Raw genomic sequence first — 17,591 nt, 5'->3', positions numbered from 1 at the left:
CATATTGACATCATACCAGCTACATTACTACAGTTTCGATCTCTATATCTGTAGAATTTGTTACAGAGATGAAAAAAAGCAGCAGAGACGCAGCTGAAACGCAGAACGCGATGCAGCCGCCACGCGACACAGAAGCCAAGCAGACGCAACGCCGATGCCACGCAGATTCCACAACTTGTTTATTAAATTTGTGATTTTCAGTGCTGTAGTAGAGACATCCGTTCATCTGTTTAGAAAACACAAACAAAGACGAGGACAAATACATACAGGCAGTGCGAGTGGTGTGACTCATAAGAGACAGAAAAGTCACGGAAACATCAAACAGCTTTGACGAGTTTAAAGGCAGTCGGTGGAGCAAAGAATAGAAGTGTCAGCCGTTGAACAGTCAAAGGTACTAGCGTGAATAAATGAAAAGCTTGTGATGTGAAGGATCAAATAGAATAGTAAATGCAAAAAAGGAAGCAAGCGCTGAGTGATATTTGGCTCGCTGTCTGGCCTAATTCCGCAGGCTTTCTAGGGTTCTACCTTTATATCATGAAACTACAGTAGTTTTCCTCCAGATATACAGGTATTTTAATATCAGCTTATCCATACTGCCAGAAGGAAAACAATATGGTGGACGATGTTTTACTACCCGGGTTTGGAAATGCTCCTTTGTGCATCCTCGTCTACAAAAAATGAGGAAGTACAGACAGACTGATGAATTGTTTTGCAGTTGGAGCGATGGTATCAATCTTCTTACCTAACTCTCAGCAAGAAAATAATTAAGCAATTGCCCAATTTGTTGAACTATTCCTTTAAATCTACAAAATATATTACCTAAAGTATCTTTACACTGCAATGGAAAAAAGCCTTATAATCCCATTATTTATATAATTAATAATAGATTAACCAGTGGAAAGCTGGAGGAGGAGAATACTGCCAAAGGTTTGTTATGCAGGATGAATTTGAATGCACTCTAGTGATGAACAAAACAAAATGAACACAAATGGATAATCAAGGGTAAATGATCTTTCATTAATAACAACAGATCCTTTGTCCCCCTGCAGTTAAAAGAAAACAGATGTGGATGTTAGCTGTATAATTAAGAGCTCATCTTTTGTTTCATTTAGGACAGATATTAAATTATACATCCAGCCAGCGATTTTCATATTTGGCAGCGACTCTCCATTTGTTCCCGTGTTCTCAGCTGCGATCAGTCGTCCACTCCAACTGCGGTTTGGTATTCATCGCTGACCTCGCCTCTCAAGTGTCGTCCCTGTTGTTTGTGCTGTGAAAAGACTTGAATCACAATTGTCGATCTGTGTTGTAGATTACAGCGTTCCTGCTCCCCCCGTCATCCTCTTCACTTCTGAAATAAACACTTCACTCATTCAGTCTTCTGTCTCCTCTGATAGCTCATTTACATAACGACCCACTGGGGAGTCTAGATTTCCTCTGTTTGCACACATAAGTGATGGCGAGCTGAATAAAAGAAACAAACTCTGCAGGTGAAGCAGGGAAACCATAAAGGAACTAAAACCGCTTCAATTGAAAATATGGAGGACGGAACCTGCTAAAATAAAAAATAAATAAATAAATGACTCGATAAATAAATAAATTTGTCATTAAACGTAGAAAAAAATAATATTAAAACTAAATGTAGCCATTAATTAATTAAATGATAAAATGTGATGTTTGTTGTGTTGTTGATGTTTTAATTTGCTTCTTTATTTATCTTTGTATTAATTCCCTTATTTATTTACACTTTTGTTTAATTTTCCCTTTTATTTAAACACCCTAATCCCATGATGACACACGTTGAGTGACACCCCCCTCATTTGCATAATGAGGCAGAAGTGCATAAAGAAATGTATAAAGAAAAGAATACATAAATAAATAAATTAAAATAAATGCAAAATAAATAATTTAATAATGAATGCAAAAAATAAATGCATAAATAAAAATAAATGCATAAATAAATAAAAAAGAAATGCAAAAAGAAATAAATACATTTAAAAAATAAATATCTAACTAAATAAAAGGGTAAATTAAACAGAAGAGTAAATAAGTAAAGTAATTAATACAAAGATAAATAAATAATGAAGCAAATTAAAAAAAAAAATCTATGTCACATTTTATCAATTAATTAATGGTCACATTTATTTTTAATATTATTTTTGATACATTTAATGACATATTTATTTATTTATTGAGTCATTTATTTATTTATTCATTTGTTTTTGATTTTGCCAGGTTCCGTCCTCCATCTGAAAAGAGACAATCAAGACACTGACTCAAAACAACAGCTACCTGACCCTTAAACACTGAAGCTGATGTGTAACGTGTACTTCCTCCCTTTTATTTCTTGTTGTCATCAGGGTCCTAAAGGAGAAGCAGTTGGCTCCATCACTCAGCCGTTACCCAGCAGCCACCTCATCTTCCGTGCTGCCTCTGAGTCTGATGGTAAGAGACGGGCTGCCAATCACACTGCAGCTCTTTGTCTGAGTCTTGTCAGTAGCAACTTACATTGAGAGATAAAGATAGATGGCGTCAGTTACATAAAGCAATATCAGTACTGGTTCAAAACTACTTTTACTTGCAGTATTTGGTGTGGAAGTGACACTAACTCTAATCCTAGAATGGATCTGATTCATGTGAGCAGAGTGCTCTGATGGCATGGTAGCATGGCTGTCTTGCAAATCTGTACCTTTTTATAATTATTTCAACTTGGCTTGTTTTTACTAGTATTTTAAGGGGGTCAAAACTGAACAATCCGTTCCACAGAATCTCCACATAGTGAATGAGTGAACGGTTTTAGCCACAGCCCGTCCTGCTCTGTGTCTCTGTCCATGGTGCTGAAACATCCAATCCAATCTCTCCCTGTCTTAGTCTCTCTCCATGGTGCTGGAATGTCAGACAATGTCCAAGATCACTCGCTATTTTCTACCCTAGTGTCAAAAACATTTTGACCAAAAGCTTTTTGCTCATTGTTAAAAGAAGGATAATGAACAGCGAAAGGCTGAAAAAATATATATGCTGCATATCAGTCTGATCAGTGTGAATGTCTTTCCCAGGTCGATGCTGGATGGACGCCTTAGAGCTGGCCCTGAAGTGCTCCAGCCTGCTGAAGAGGACCATGATCCGCGAGGGGAAGGAGGACATGAGCACGGTAGCCACCGGCGGGGAACACTCCATTAATTTCTACAGCCTCCTCAGAGCCCACAACATCCACGGTTTCCAGTGAGTAGGAAGCAAAACCAAAGCTAAAACTAATTTAGATTACACATCAGACCGGCTCATACGGGTACTTTGCAACAAGTCCCCATGGACTTCAGAGATTTGATGTATGTTTGGATTGTAATTTTTAAGTTCGTATCCATTCATCTCCTGTTATACAAACGTTTGTAAATGAAGGTTGATTGCCGTCATGTCCCTTCAGTCTTCCCCCGTGGCGGCGTGGTCATGCGAGCCTACTCTGGATGACGGATTGCCGGTCTGATGATGCATCCCCCTTCCAATTTTGAAGCTCCTTTTTCAAATGTAACATTATTCATTGTATACATCTCACCGTCCAATCGGCCCCGTCCTCCAGGTTCAACGACAGTGACCATTTGAAAGACCCAGACCTGTATTCAGACAAGTCGGACAGGGAGGGAGAACAGGATCACGAGGAGTCTGACCCAGAAGGCCTGGAGAAGAGCGAGGAGAGCGACAGCGACACGTCGGAGCGGCAGGACGACTCGTACATCGACCTGGACCCTAATGAACACCTGAGGGAAACCCCGTACCTGGAACAGTCCCACGAGGAACTCGGAGAGGTAAGGGGAGACACAGAGTCTGATTCACTGTTTTCATATATAAGAAATGTAGATCGAGTGAGATTGGAGCATTACACCATCAGCCATTAGAATTAAAACTTCAGCTAAAAGCTGTTTTGTTGCATAATGAGGAGGAATTAGCATGTTCTTTTGCTGGGGCTGTTAGGAAAGCTGTAACACGGACAGGCTTTGATGTGTGTGGGTGTGTGCGGTGAGTTTGACAGCTCACTAATTAAACACCTACTACAGCCGAGGCAAAATGTTTATAGCGAGGAGCTAATTAAAAACCTAATTTCGCAAACCAGTTGCACAAACAGGCGCATAAAACTATGAAGCACGTGGAGACTCGCGCATTCATGTGAACATTTTAAGACATCTGCAGTAGAAAAATACATATTCTCAATTCTGTGTGTCTCCTTTCTGCAGGCTGGCGAGGCCGCCCAGACAGAGACGGTATCAGAGGAGAATAAATCTCTGATCTGGACTCTGCTGAAGCAGGTGCGACCCGGCATGGATCTGTCCAAGGTGGTGCTGCCCACCTTCATCCTGGAGCCGAGGTCCTTTCTGGACAAACTCTCTGACTACTACTACCACGCAGACTTCCTGTCAGAGTAAGCCCAAAGTTATTTAAAGGAATAGAAGTAATAGAAAATTCTAGCTCCTCTAAATTTTACTAATTAATAAATATCAGCACACTGAAATCTCCTTTAACCATTCCTTTAATTATTAGGAGCGTCTGTCTTAGTTTGGACTGTTTGTTTGATTCTCAGGGCCGCAATCGAAGAGAACGCTTACAACCGGATGAAGAAGGTGGTGAAGTGGTACATCTCTGGATTTTACAAGAAGCCAAAGGTCAGGAGAATAAACATGTACAACCCACTTCATGTTCATGAGCAACATAGAGGATCATGGAAGACCATTTATGCCAGTAAAAGAAAAAAAATAAGATGAAATCTCAGCTTTGTGATGAAAAGTATTAGTATCTCAGAATAAAGACTTAGTATTGCAAAATAATTATTTTTTTATTTCAAAATAATGACTTAGTATCTTAAAATAATGAGAAACTTTGTCAAAATAATGACTTAGTATCTCAAAATAATGACTTTCTTGTCTCGAAGTAATGACAGTATCTCAATATATATATATATATATATATATAATTTTTTTATTTTATATATTTGTTTTATTATTTCGAGAAAGTTTCTCATTATAATGACTTAAGGGTCGTAAATGGGCTTCCATAGTGCATACATGCTTTCTACTGTTATATACAATCTGTTATACTGAAATCATACTGTTTGTTTTTAATCCACAGGGGTTGAAGAAGCCTTATAATCCCATTATTGGAGAGACGTACCGCTGCATGTGGCTCCACCAGAAAACCAACAGCAAGACCTTCTACATCGGAGAGCAGGTAACGGCAGCTCTACTAGTGCTGTAGAGAGTACTAACTAACTAGCAATCTGATTGGTCTAGAGCTCATTCCACCTGTCCCATAATGCAAGTTGCTATTATCTGTGATAAGATAAATCTATGGCCTGGTTTCAAATCAAATAAGTTCCCTCGTATGTCTGCTCCGTAGTCGCATTCAAGCTCGGTGTGTTTTTCTTCAGGTATCCCATCATCCTCCTGTGTCAGCCTTCTACGTCAGCAACAGGAAGGACGGATTCTGCCTCAGCGGCAGCATCCTCGCCAAGTCCAAGTTCTACGGTACACTCAACCGACTACAATCCATTTCTAGTTACCTACAGGCAGCTTAAATAATGAAGTGTGCTAATATTTACTCAGCTGCTTTATTGTTTATTTGCCGTGCCAGCACATCTGTCCACTGACTGCTGTCGTTTACATTTCAGGAAACTCCCTGTCGGCCATATTAGACGGGGAGGCTCGGCTCACTTTCCTCAACCGAGGAGAGGACTACGTGATGAACATGCCCTACGCTCACTGTAAAGGTCAGAGTGCACTTCAGTAGTGCTTTCTTTTGTGTTACTTTAATGTTGCTTTGCTCATTTGGAAAGCTGTAGATCTACTTAGAACAAGCTGTTTGGGTCTAGTTTCTAAGAGTTTCCCGGTTATCTGTGCTGACGAAAAATTCCTCGTGTTTTTTTTTCATCTCGTAGGCATCCTGTACGGCACCATGACCCTGGAGCTGGGCGGTCAGGTCACCATCGCGTGTGAGAAAACGGGCTACAGCGCTCAGCTTGAGTTCAAACTGAAGGTATGGCTGTGTTTTAAATAAAGCTACGTAGAGTAGGACCTGTAGAGCTGCTGAGTAATAAACAATAGTTTAGATGTTTTGAAGTGGGGTTGTATGAGGTACTTCTCCATAGTCGGTGTGTTACCTACAGTAGATGGAGGTCGGCACGCCACCAGTTCGGTGAATACAAACATGTTTTAGACACCTAAAAGAAAGGCTCACCTAAAATAAATCAGTCTAAGTGCACACTATATTTAGAGTATTTTCTCAGCTTTATCTTGCCGTCAGACAGCCCTTTCCAACGGGGAACTGAAGCCGTTATATCCATCTGTGCTCTCTTCAAAGCCACCAGTAATTTTTACCTCGCAGAACACGGGGGTGACCGGTCTACAGCCGCCTCGGTCGGTTAAGTTTGTTCGTGTTATCGCGTCATCTACTGTAGGTAATACACCGACTATGGAGAAGTACCTCACAGAAACCTCATTCAAAACACCCGAACTATCCCTTTAAGAGTTAACTCCTCAAAGCCTTTATAGATACACTACATCTTGGAGTATTTTTTAAAAAGCAGTTTCTCACATGACTTTTCTGAATGTGTGACCCCACCACACCACCGCCACTCCTTCTCCTCCCCTGAAAAACATCCCATCCTCCATACCATCGTTCACACACCATCAACTGCATTACCCCGTCACGAACTAGCGACAGGTACATGACAGAGAAAGCAAACAGGGAATCAATACATTTACATTGCAAATACAAATAATTAGGGCTGTCAAAATGAATATTTGTCCACTCCCATGTTGATAAGATGAAGTTGATTAAATACTTGACAAAACTTCCTTTAAGGTACATTTTGAACAGATAAAAAATGGGCTATTAATCGCAATTAAATATTTTAATTGATTGAATTGAAACGCTTTTTAAAAGCTCCATCAGTCACATTTCTTTTGTAATTGAATGGGGAAATGTTATACTGAACAAAACAAACCAAACCATACTATGCATAAATGCAGATTAAATAACGCATCATAAACCACAGTATTTGTTTCCTCCACAGTAACTTCAGAAAGTAAACTGTATGTATCCGTGTATCTCTCCTTCCTTTCCCCTTGTCCTCTTGTCCTCTCCCATTCCTCGCCTCCTACACCTTTACTCTCCATTCGTACTACCTCATCCTATTTATTTCCTTTCCTCCTCCCTCTCTGCCTCCCTTCTCCTGCTTCTCCTCTCCTTCCTCCAGCCGTTCCTGGGCAGCAGCGACAGCGTCAATCAGGTCTCTGGAAAGATCAAGCTGGGGAAGGAGGTGTTGGCGACGCTAGAAGGACACTGGGTGAGACACAACTTTTCACATGTACTTCATACAGATAACAGCTTCACTGTGCTGCATCTTGTGCCGTCTGTGGGCAAGTAAGGAGAGCTTTTCTGACTTTGTCCTCACAGGACAGCGAGATCTTCATCAACGACAAGAAGACGGGGACGGTGGACACTTTCTGGAACCCGACGACGGAGCTGAGGCAGAGTCGACTGACGCGCTGCACCGTCCCACCAGAGGAGCAGGGAGACTCTGAATCAGAAAGGTGGACTTCTACTTAACTATCATCTGCAGATCCTTTTGTATTGTTTTGTATCAGTTTCTTATTTATTGGCTTTTGATTTAGTTTCCAAGGCCAAATTCACCTCTGTGTCTTTGACATTTTTAGTGTTCTCTTTTAAAAGCTTTCTTGTGCAGCGTCTTCTCTTCTTTCCCTTGATGACTTTGTTCCCTCTCTCTCAATCATCAGACTGTGGCAGCACGTGACCCGGGCCATCAACAACAAGGACCAGACCGAAGCCACCAATGAGAAGTTCATGCTGGAGGAAGTCCAGCGGAAGTCCGCCCGCGAACGCAAAGCCAAATGCGAGGAGTGGATCCCCGCCCTGTTCGAGCAGGACCCCGTCACCGGAGAGTGGCATTACCGATATGCCGAGTGAGTGGCTCATCTCACCAAACATAATAAAAATCCTGCAGTCACTTTTAGAGAAACCGATGTTGAGGGTTTTGCCAAATATTTTAAAACAAAACAACATTGTGCTTGTTTTAGGGAACAAACGACAAAACATTAATGTTAGATGATAATAGACTCGGTCAAAACCGAGTATATGTCTGGACCGTGTTGGTCAGTCTGTGAATTTGTAGCTAAGTTGTTCCACTAATAGTCAGTGATCACGTCTATAATGTTAAATCCAGGCCTGCTCGTATACTTTCCGTTATTCCGTCTAAACAATCCACCAAAAATCTACTTCTGCAAACATTTTAAGCGAGAAACAGGCGATGCCACCGCTGAATCTAGTTTCATTTTAGAACTAGATCGCCTAGTTTGACAGCTCGGTCCAAGTTTAGTGAGCCGGTCGCTTTGTACAGGCTCATTTGCGCAAAGTTTTTTCAACTTTATGCAACCCTCTCCAAGTCGTCTCAACACTCCCATCATGCACTGGGCAACTGCTTCTCCTGCTTTCCAAAGCTCTGCTCCTGGCCGAAGGAGGAGACGCTTTTTGCCGGGTGCATAGCTCTCCTCCTCCCGCCAAACGTTCCGACAGTAACAGTCTTCTCTCCCTCGGAATCCTGATCCCTTCTGTCCCTCAGTCACTCCGATTACAACAAGAACGTGACGTCATATTTACACAAGACGGATCCTTTCTAGCCATAACCTGCTCGCACCAGTGAGTGGAACCGCTGACAAGCCCCCCCCCGAAAATGTAAACAAAGGATTGCAACCCCGCCTTTTCATTTTGAGAGAGCAACGGCCAATGAGAAAACTCCAACACTAGACCGACCAATCGTGTAACTTCATCACTCTGTGACAGACTTTTGCGTTTGTAGGGCTGGCCAAAAAACATGTAAGAAGTGTATTTGCCTCAATTAGAATACAAATTACACCTCAGAGCCTAAAAACTAAGTCTTAATCTTAAATAGTCTAAGGACATATCCTGTATTCTCATCTTACAATCAGTACTATTATCAGGCATTTTACTTTAAAGCTTTTGCTCCCCCATCTTCCATATTGAATTAACCGGTGTGACAGGGTGCCATCTAGTGCTGATTCCTTCTAACTGCAGGGTCTGACCTTCTGTCTGACGTAGATCAATAGATAGACGGGACAGTTCTCTACTGTAGGTGGCAGAATGTAATGAATCATAATGTTTTTCACTGGTGAAAGTGTCGTCATATCAGGTGAAATGATGTGGAGGGCACTTAGGATCTTTCTATTGAGTCTGTCTGTTGTCTGTCTATGTCTTACTTCCATCTTCTCTTCTCTTGTCTTCTTGTATTTGTTTGTCTCTGTCGTCTTTGTCCCGTATTCTTCCCCCTCTACGTCTCCCCACCTCGCCCCCTGTGTGTCTCGGCCTCACCCCCTCCCTCCATCAGCACGAGGCCATGGGATCCGCTCAACGACTTGATCCAGTTTGAGAAAGACGGCTGTATCCAGACCAAGGTCCGACACCGCACCCCTATGGTACGTTCTGGCAGTCTTATTAGTCTGAGTAACCAGGGGCCGCGGAGGGACAATTGCAAGTGCCAGGTAGGTCGTCCCGATCGAAAACCGCCATTTAAAACAAAAACAAAAAAAAGCAGCTCGCCGCCTCAGCCACCTTCCACGCAACACCCGATGCACCGTCTTCATTGTCGCTTCTTCTCTTTGTGTCGCACATCGCCGTTGTCGCCTCTGCTTCTTTCTCTTTGTCTCTTGTTTTTTATTTTTTATTTTCCTACCCTGGCACCGGCTGTTGTTCTCTCTGTATGGGAGGTCAAAGTGCACGCTGACGTCAGCAGGTTACTGTTCTTTTGATTTGTCACGACGAAAAAGAAGGACTCAATGTGTCACACAGGTCATATTTACAAGTATTGTATTCCTGCAGCTCCCAGACTTATTAGTAAAAGAAGTCAGTTTCTGAGTAATTAAAGCTGCAGAAAGTTTAATAACTTCAACACAATCTTTTCAGGCACTTTTCAAGCACTCGATTAAAATATTTAACCGTGATTAATCGCATGATTGTCCATAGTTATCACACTAAATCTGTTCAAAATGTACCTTAAAGGAAGATTTGTTAAGTATTTAATCCTCTTATCAACATGGGAGTGGACAAATATGCTGCTCTATGCAAATGTATGTATATATTTATTATTGTAAATCAATTAACAACACAAAACAATGACAGATATTGTATATGATATCTGAGCAGCATTAGTGTTTTGCACTTTATTGAGTTTTCTCCCATACAAAGTGTAAAAGAGAGAACATCTATCACATCAACAGACCATCCACCGCCATCAACGTCTGGTTGCTTCAGGGGCGTCCGTCACGCCCTCCTCACCCTCCACCTCGTCTTCATTCTGTTTTGTTTCCATGTTGTGTTTGCTCACCGAGTCTCGACTTCTACTGAGCTGCTCCTTCGTTCATGTCATGTTGAGAACCTACAGGTGCAGTGTGTGTGTGTACTTGCTGCTCGTATGTGTGGAGTCTGAAACTGTTTTTGTTCAAAGTAACCACGTGCCTAAGATAGTGAATTCTCTCTTTATGAAGTCCTACCTACGGTACGGAAGCCCTGAGAGGCAAATGGAAAAAAAAGACTACTATATCCGGACTATATCCGACTTTTGAGTATTCCCTTAAATTAATAAATCTGTTAATTTACGCATTCACACATCTGGAGTTTTTTCTCGCCGCCTCTCGAAACTCCCGAGGATCTTTTAAAATAAACGTTGTCAATCCAAAATAAAGACAGATTCATCAACTGCATGGATTATTTCTCGCCTCAAATGTTTTCAAAAACACATTTCAGTGAACTATTTACGTGAAATAAGAGAAGAAAGTTTCCAAACGAGCCTCCATACTGGTTCCGGTTTGAAAGTTGGGAGCAGCAGCCAACGGCGGGAAAGCGTTCGTCCAATCAGGAGCCAAGTGCCTTGTTTCTAGGGACAGCCCACCAAGCGTCCAATGCTGGGAAGCGTCGCGTCCCCTCGCGATAAAAAACGCCCCTGTGGACACGTACCATGAGTGAAGCCAGATAAGGAGAAGATACCCTGGGTATGTTGAACTGGCTTCGTAGTTCAGGCCTCTGATACTACAGTACATACTGTATATTTGCAAGTTATGTAAATTAAAACTCAACTGAAAGAAAACATGAATGCTTCTAGTCCTATTTAGAACATGGGGTACAACATGGGGTTCTTTAGAGTGCTTCAGCCTCTTGTGGCCAAAATGAGTATTACAACAACAAACCTTTCTCACTTGCTTCTCAGGGCTTCTATAACTACTAGTGGTGTGATCGGAAAAATAGGTCTTGCTAGGTTCAAAATCATCCAGACAAAGATAATAAAGCTTTATTTCCCGCTCCTTTTTTTTTTTTTTAAAGTTATTTTTTTGGGGGCATTTTCCATTTTTATTGAGAGGACAGTGGATAGAGTCTTGGAAAGGGGGGAGAGAGAGAGTGGATGCAGAAAGGGCCACAGGCCGGATTCGAACCCGGGCCGCCGCGGTCAGGACCAAGCCTTGATACATGGACGCCCGCTCTACCAACTGAGCTAACCCAGGTGCCCCCGCTCCTTTTTTTAACAAATTGTTTGCGCACTTTTGACCTTCTGGTTAGTCATTGTTAGGCACAATCTGAACTGATGTTGCCAACCTTAAATCAGCCTTTAAACCTGTTTTGCCTGACAAAGGCTCCAGGCCTGAAAAATGGCATCGCATTAAATAAAGCAGTGAGATTAAGAGCTGTAATCCAACCAGAGTTTAATCCCGTTGAACTTAATCGTGGCAGGTTCGGTTCATTCTATACTCTTGCTTGTGTTGAGTGTTTTGAATGAATGTGTGACCGACTGACGTACCAGCATGCCTTGCACGACGCCGACTAGCATGTTTGTTGTATTGATGTTGATCACATTGTAAACAATTATTTTCTATTTTGTGTTCTTGAGTCTCTGTACTTGTGCGGATGATAATAAGATACGGTTGTACAGTATGTGCTCTTATTTGTAGTTGTTGTGTGTGTTTGCTTGACCTGTTTCTCTTTGTGTGTGCTTATGTGTGTATCTGTGCATGTGTGCGTGTGTGTGTGTGTGTGTATAGGTGACGGTGCCAAAGAGGAAACACAAGAGCGACAAGCCCAAGAGCCCAGAGAGTGGCTGCTCTTCACCCGAACCCGACCGCCAAGACTCGTCTGGCAGCGAACGTGAGTCACGCTCGTTTATGATGGCTTACAGTACACACACACACAGAGGTTCATGTGAATAGAACTGGTTGTACTTTCTATGATAAAAAATCTACATATAATATCATTGTTAGTATTATATTATTATTACAGATATGTTAAGTTTTTTATACACTTCTAAATGCTGTTGAAACACTGGTTATATGTTACCTAGATGGCTATAAAGCTTTTACTTCCAACCCATCTGCAGAACACCAAATGACTGCTTGGACTAAGCTGAGACTGAGTTAGTAAACAGCACACTCTAGTGGTGTTAGTTATTTCCTCTGTGTTTCTTGTGGAGGTGATGGTGCTTATATTTCACATTTCATTTAGTCCAAGTGTCCAGACACAACATTAGAATTATACAATAATAAAAAAATCTAAGCCAATAAGGTATTTTTGTACTAAAAAAGTTGCTTTGACATGTCAGCTTTAACAGGGTATCTGCAGGTCTTGAAAAGTCTTAAAAAGCCCCCCAAAAGACCTTAACAGGTATTAAAAAGTCTTAAATTTAATTTACAAAGGTCCTGAATAAAAAAAGTAAAATTTGTGATACATTTTTTTTTTCTTTTGAAAAAAGGTCCAGGTCACATAAATTGATTGATTATAATTTTAGGAATTAGTGATATATACAGCTGGGAAGCATTGACAAAACTGTGATATAATGGTCAATTAATTCATCTACTTAATCAATCATTTTAGGCCTTATTTTTTTTTTGAGTTTGAGTGATTCTTTAATGATGAAAAATGTATTGAATTGTATGTGGTGTCAAAAAGGTCTTTGAAAAGTCTTAAATTGAATTTAGTGAACAGATTAAAGATCACCTATTATGCTTTTCCCCTTTCCTTTAGTGTGTTATATCGTTTTTTGTGCATTTAAAAGGTCTGCAAATGTATAAAGCCCAAAGTCCAGGCCAAAGGGAGTTACTCTCCCACACAGAAACACTGCTCCTGAACTGTCCCGCCTTTTCTTCCGTAACGTGGTGATGTCACCAAGTAACACATTTGCAAAATACCTGCTTAGCGGCTAGTTTGCTCCAACGCTCTCAAGCAAAGCTAGTTAGAGCGGAGCTGGAGCGTTTCAGACGGAGGGTGCAAAGAGGTGCTGCAGCACAGCCAGTATGAGAAAAGTAAAGCGTGTAAACATGTTCTAGTAGAAACCCAAAACACAAGTATGCACCTGAAAACGAGCCTAATACGTCCTCTTTAAATGCAGAAACCATGTGTTACACACTCTGTTTCAGGACACAAAAGCAAGCATAACAGCCGGCTGAGGAAAAAAGGAGCGGACCTCAGCGAACTTCAAAGTGCCATTGAATCTATAAAGCAGACGCAGGAGGACATTAACAGGTGAGAAGCGCACCGACCACGCCTGCGACCATGAGCGTGATATGAGGATGAGCACTTACACATTACTCCTGTGTGTGTGTGTGTTTGCAGGAACATCAGCGTGCTGCGGAGTCGCGCGGCAGGCCGGGTGGAGGGCAGCTCTTTCCTCCAACAGCGCGACTACATCATCATTGTTTTCCTCATCCTCCTTCAGGTCCTGATCAACTATGTCTTCAAGTAGCAGCCATACTCCACAGAGAGAGACAGAGAGACAGAGAGAGACAGAGAGACACAGAGAGAGAGAGAGAGAGAGAGAGTAACGCCCTCACACACACTCAATATACACATAATGAACATTACAGTGGGGAACTCAGAGACGTGAACTTTGACCTCTCACAATAAGAGACTCTCTTCTTCTCTGTCTTTATTAAATCCAACGTCCAGAAAGAGTGGAGACTTCCACATGAAAAGAGACTTTTTTTAACTTTATTTTTAACCAATCCATTCCAAAACTCTGGGGAGATCCACAGATTTCAAAAGCGAAGAGGAGCGGCGATGAGGAGACGCAGTCGGAGGTGAGATTCTTGGTGCGATTAAGTCTCAACTGCCACTCTGGAGCTTATTGATGATTTGCCTTGACGTATAAAAGAGGCAAAGACAGCAGACTTTTTTCTTTTTTTTTTAGCTGTTGTTTGTTTTTGTTTTTTTCTGGAGTGAAACTACTCTGTGATTTACATTTCACCTCAAACAGGGAACCTTTTAACACGGAGACGAGTACCGCGGCTCAGATGGTAAAATACACCTTTAATTTTAATATTGTTTTTATTGTTCTTTTTGCTTGGTGTGTCCTTCGTTGAATAGACGTCTGCTCGGAATAAGGTGATAAGGGAGAGAAAAACAAAGTGGTCCAATGACTTTTTATTTTTTTATTATCAGATCCTTTAACGTGGGCTCGGGGGAAATGGACGAGGAAGACGAGTGATATTGTTAAAAGGAACAGAAGCTATAATTTCTGCTGTATATTAAATCTTCACCTTTTTGCATACAAAGTCAATGTTGAAAGAAGAAGCCGTCTGCGTCCTTGTATACTGTAGGTAGCATGTACAGACAGGTGGTTAGGATATTAGCCCTATGTACAGTATTTTGTCTTAAGGCACAAATGCACTGGAAACGTCAGATATTTGTGTTAATATAGTTTTTTATCATCAGAATACCTTTACATTTCTGCTCTGAGGACGTCCGGAGCATCAACATAGGGTCCAAAGAAAATGTTTTTCACGAGCTTCAGTGACCACTGCCCTAGTTTCATGGAAAGGGAGTTGTTTTAATCAAAGTCAGCAAAGCTAATGGAAAATTAAATCGATTAAGGATTGTGCTTTCTTGCTGAGAATTAGACGAGAACATCGATACCACTCTTGTGTTTGTACGTTCAATACAACCAGCAGATCCAAAGGTAACAAAATCTGCTTACCGGCACCTCTAATGCTAACTAACACGGTATATCTCTCGTTGGTATAATCTGCACAAAAACCAGAGTATAAAGACGACACATGTTGGTTTTACGGGGAGTTAAGTTAAGTTAAATAAATGAGATACTACGTGTTAATTAGAGAGCTTGAGACAGGCTGGTAGGTGGATTTTGTTCGCTTTGGACGGAGCCAGGTTCAGACACAGTGGTATCAATCCTCTCGTCTAAATTAAGTGTATTTCTCAAAATATGAACTATTCCTTTTACAATTTGTTCTATTGAATTTCAGATTTAAGTTGTGCAACCACATAGATGAAATGTAAAAGGTGTAAAGACTAGCTAATCTAAAGAATAATCTCCAAATATAAAACTCCAGATGGCTTTACCACGGAAGAGAAAACCCTTAACACTCCCCTTAAACTGCCGACTGCAGCGTCACGTCAAAGTCAAATTCAGAGCATCATCGCTTTCAGTGCTTTTGCGCCTCTCAGATGTTAACCAGGAAAACTAGTATAGACACTTTAGTAAGCTACTAGTGGGAGGAGATAGACTTTGTTTTTCTAATTAATGACTACTAATCACCACAGTAAACCATTCCAAACGTACGCAAGTACCAGCCAAACTCAGTGTGTAGAGAGTAGAGAGTCGACCCCGTTCACTGTGTAAATACTATCCAGACGGGACGGCAGCGTTCCTCGCGAGTAGCGCGTTGGCGTTTTTTTTCAAACACCGAGGTTCACAATACAGACACTCCCGCGCTCTGTGCACAAGCCAGTCTTTTTTCAACCTTGTGTGTCTTTCTGTCCACTGCTCTGTAGATACACATGGACATGGGCAACAAAAGAAAACATATGTGGGGTACACCATTATAATTATTGTCGCAACTTTATCCAAACGGCCTCCAGACATTGCTGTTATTCAGTCCGAGTTTCAGGTTGAGTTCTAATCTGTTGCCTTCTTCTTTGGAAACATTTTAAAAGTCTAAATAGCAGACATAAGACCCCGTAAATGTGCAGAATTATGAGGACGTTAAGGGCTGTGTTTAGCGCTATCACACAGAAAAAACTAACTCTGGTACCAGCAATCTAGATTGTATATTTACACGTGAGTTTGAAAACTATTCTTTTCGGTATCAATCGAGGATGAAGGAGGCAGCATATTAGAACCCATACCTGATCTTTTTAACCACAGTCTGTCAGGTTATCTCCGAAAATTTCAAGCAACTACTTATCAAGGCTAGGGATGCTCATTTTGAAGAATTTTCTTAACCGATAATCAACCCTCATTAACCGATTATTAACCGTTAACCAACAAGATTTGTGCCTCGTACCAGCTGCAGGAGCACAACAGATATTCGTTGAATGGAGTCCCCAGTTCACCGTCCGGGAGCGTTAACTTAGCAGCTACGATGCTGCGTGTAGTGTCGCGGACATGCAGCCACTTTCCCAGTAAAATTCTCCACCGCACATTTAGTTTAGTTTAGCAGGTTGTCAGCTGTGTGTCTGCCCGGATTAACAGTAGTGAGTGTCCAACAAACAGTGTGTGTGTTTGTGTCACGTTAGCAGCTCTAGCATTGCCGGAGGCTTCGCGCTCGCCACCGCCACACGTAGTCTGCGTAACTTTAGTGAGTTTCCAACAGACCGTGTGTGTGTTGGCGGTGAGTGTGAGGTTGTTGGTGGCGAGCCAGAGACCGGAGCCGACTTCCTGTATCCTGCAACTCCGGCTCGGCCTCTTTAGGTGGGCTGTTAAGGTGGACCAGCTTTTCTCCTTAAAGAGACGAGCCGCTCCTCTGAGCCGCTCAGCTTTTGAGTTAATTATTAACATTTCTTTTAACCGGTAGCGTTAATCAGTTAAAATGCTTAATGTTGGTTAACGGTTAAACGGTTAATTATGGACATCCCTAATTAAGGCAATTCAAAAAAGATCCAATCCACTGATGGATCCGAACATTGATTTTCTCTTCAGCCTGTCATGATGTTAGCCTTGTCGACGTTTACATATCCGATTGCCTCCGCCGTCAGCAGACTGTTGAGCGATGAAAACTTTGTAACGCTAACCAACCACAGGTATATAAACAAAGACTGGTGGCATCGTCGGGAGCCAGCTGTTACCCCCCCCACCCCCCACGCCCCCCCGTAAGTTACCCGGCTGGCCCGTGTGTATCTGTACGTGTATTTTTGTGTATCCTCATTGCCTCGATCGCTCATCTTAAATAGAGATTCCAGATGTTAGAATGTGGAGATATAAAGTATATACCAGTGCCTTCTAGAGTCGGACTGGGGAGGGGGGTGGATAGGGGAGGTGATGGGGGGTCGGCAGGGATGTTGGGGGGGTTGTGGTGTCCCAAGTGTCTCGGTGAGCGAATGATGACGGGAATGATCTGGAATAAAAGTGGGGGGGGGACTTGGACTGGTATCCTGGCGGCGGCTGTAGTCGTGTTTTAGAGCGGACGTGCCATACGAAGCCTTAGAGATGAGTCTGACTCCGGCTCCAGAGCTCACCGACCCCCCCCCCCCCCCTCCCCGAAGCGTCGCCATAGTAACTCGCCCGTAGGTTTTCCAGA

General features: G+C 42.0%; 1 protein-coding gene across 11 annotated transcripts in view; it reads left to right on the top strand.

Annotated features, from left to right (window-relative positions):
* The window catches only part of osbpl8 (oxysterol binding protein-like 8), an 85,463-nt gene extending 69,232 nt beyond the window's left edge, over positions 1-16,231 (top strand). For 6 of the 11 annotated variants that reach the window (XM_037760270.1, XM_037760273.1, XM_037760278.1 and 3 more), the window contains 16 exons: positions 2,361-2,445; positions 3,057-3,222; positions 3,575-3,800; positions 4,227-4,411; positions 4,571-4,652; positions 5,116-5,214; positions 5,414-5,510; positions 5,654-5,752; positions 5,921-6,018; positions 7,241-7,330; positions 7,441-7,577; positions 7,782-7,967; positions 9,407-9,560; positions 12,108-12,210; positions 13,476-13,581; positions 13,672-16,231. In XM_037760270.1, the coding sequence (XP_037616198.1) occupies positions 2,361-2,445; positions 3,057-3,222; positions 3,575-3,800; positions 4,227-4,411; positions 4,571-4,652; positions 5,116-5,214; positions 5,414-5,510; positions 5,654-5,752; positions 5,921-6,018; positions 7,241-7,330; positions 7,441-7,577; positions 7,782-7,967; positions 9,407-9,560; positions 12,108-12,210; positions 13,476-13,581; positions 13,672-13,801 (2,043 nt within the window). In that variant the 3' untranslated portion in view covers positions 13,802-16,231. Of the gene's footprint in view, positions 1-2,360; positions 2,446-3,056; positions 3,223-3,574; positions 3,801-4,226; positions 4,412-4,570; positions 4,653-5,115; positions 5,215-5,413; positions 5,511-5,653; positions 5,753-5,920; positions 6,019-7,240; positions 7,331-7,440; positions 7,578-7,781; positions 7,968-9,406; positions 9,561-12,107; positions 12,211-13,475; positions 13,582-13,671 lie in introns of those variants that run through there. The other 5 variants (XM_037760274.1, XM_037760279.1, XM_037760272.1 and 2 more) reach the window with 4 other exon arrangements.
* Positions 16,232-17,591: the final 1,360 nt, after the last annotated feature.

The sequence above is a fragment of the Sebastes umbrosus genome, chromosome 23 (genome assembly GCF_015220745.1).
Source record: "Sebastes umbrosus isolate fSebUmb1 chromosome 23, fSebUmb1.pri, whole genome shotgun sequence".
Classification (NCBI taxonomy): domain Eukaryota; kingdom Metazoa; phylum Chordata; class Actinopteri; order Perciformes; family Sebastidae; genus Sebastes; species Sebastes umbrosus.
This window is presented reverse-complemented; position numbering and strand designations above follow the sequence as displayed.